Source organism: Bison bison, unplaced genomic scaffold (genome assembly GCF_000754665.1).
Source record: "Bison bison bison isolate TAMUID 2011002044 unplaced genomic scaffold, Bison_UMD1.0 scf7180017864366, whole genome shotgun sequence".
Lineage (NCBI taxonomy): Eukaryota > Metazoa > Chordata > Mammalia > Artiodactyla > Bovidae > Bison > Bison bison.
The window spans coordinates 83,385-84,609 of record NW_011494938.1 but is presented as its reverse complement, the minus strand read 5'-3'; the positions used below and the strand labels follow the sequence as shown (position 1 = coordinate 84,609).

Here is a 1,225-nt window from a genome sequence, read left to right as displayed (position 1 = left end):
ACAGAAGATGGATGAGGTATGTAGGAGTGGATAGCAGGGGCCAGTTCATGAAGGGCCTTGAGTGCTACTTTAAGCAATTTGGAATTGATTTGAGAGTTCAGGAAGAATTTGAAACTAAGGAGTAACCTAGTCTAGATAGGTCACTCTAGCTCTTATATGAGGATGGCCTGTTGACAGGGAGATCAGTTATGGGAGCCCAGTGCAGTAACTCAGGCACAGTAAAATGAACAAAGGCAGGAGCCAAAGCTGTGGCAGAGAGAATGCAGAGAAATAAAATCAATAGAGATTCTGGAGGGAACATCAACAGGATGTGGTGATTGGATAGATGTAGGAGGTAAAGAAGAAAGAAGCATCAAAGTTCTTGGCTTGGAAAACTGAGTGTTTGATGGTGCCTTTCAATGAGACATATGGGAACACAGAAGCAATGCATTTGTTTTGAGGGTAGAGGTTGGGAGGAGACCGTGTATTTAATGTTAGACATGGTCAGCTTCAAAGTGAAGATGTTTCAAAGTCCAAGTGGAAGATGACAAAGATCTAAACCAAGGTAGTAGTGACAGTGAAGATGGAGAGCAGACATACTTGAGATACACTTTAGAGGTGACTGATTTGAAATGGGGTGGAAAGGAGAAGGAGGAAGCCAACACGAAGCCCAGGTTAAGCAACACAGCATTGTCAGCAGGAAAGATGAGGATGGACTGGGAGGCCCTGGGCAATCTTGGTACCATCTTAAGGGAAAAACAAAGGCAGAAAAATGTAAGGGGCAAGGATGAGAAAAAGAAGGGGCCCAGTGTGATGACTCTGGGGTCCCAGAAACCTAAGAATGTACTCACAGCTAGAGAAAGACAGAGGGCAAGAGTGAGAGTCCATTGGAAATTTGAGCATGTGGAGTGAGCATCCAGCCTCAATGGTCATCCTGGAAGGGAGAAAGGAGCCTCATTAGGCTGGCCCTGAATACTTAGGTATCCACCCAGCTTGGGCCTGGGGACCACCGCCAATGAGTGGCAATGGTGGGATTTGAGATTAAGAGCTCAAAGGAGAGACAAAAAGAGTGGAAGAACAGCTTGGATGTATCTGGCTACTCTGGCCTCCATCATCAGAGAAATGTATGGACTAGCTTAGATGGGCTTGTGTTTCTTGCCCATCCCAGCTTCAAGGACCTGCCAACACTCTCCCACTCTTTACCACCTCCCCGGCCCCATATCACCCAGATATCAGTCCCAGCTAT

The 1,225-nt window shown here is 46.4% G+C and overlaps 1 protein-coding gene across 1 annotated transcript in view; it reads right to left on the bottom strand.

Moving 5' to 3' along the window:
* GABRE (gamma-aminobutyric acid (GABA) A receptor, epsilon) overlaps window positions 1–1,225 on the bottom strand; it is a 21,474-nt gene that overhangs the window by 6,803 nt on the left and 13,446 nt on the right. The window contains exon 4 of the mRNA XM_010855595.1: window positions 831–935. Within this exon, the coding sequence (XP_010853897.1) occupies window positions 831–935 (105 nt within the window). The remainder of the gene's footprint in view (window positions 1–830; window positions 936–1,225) is intronic.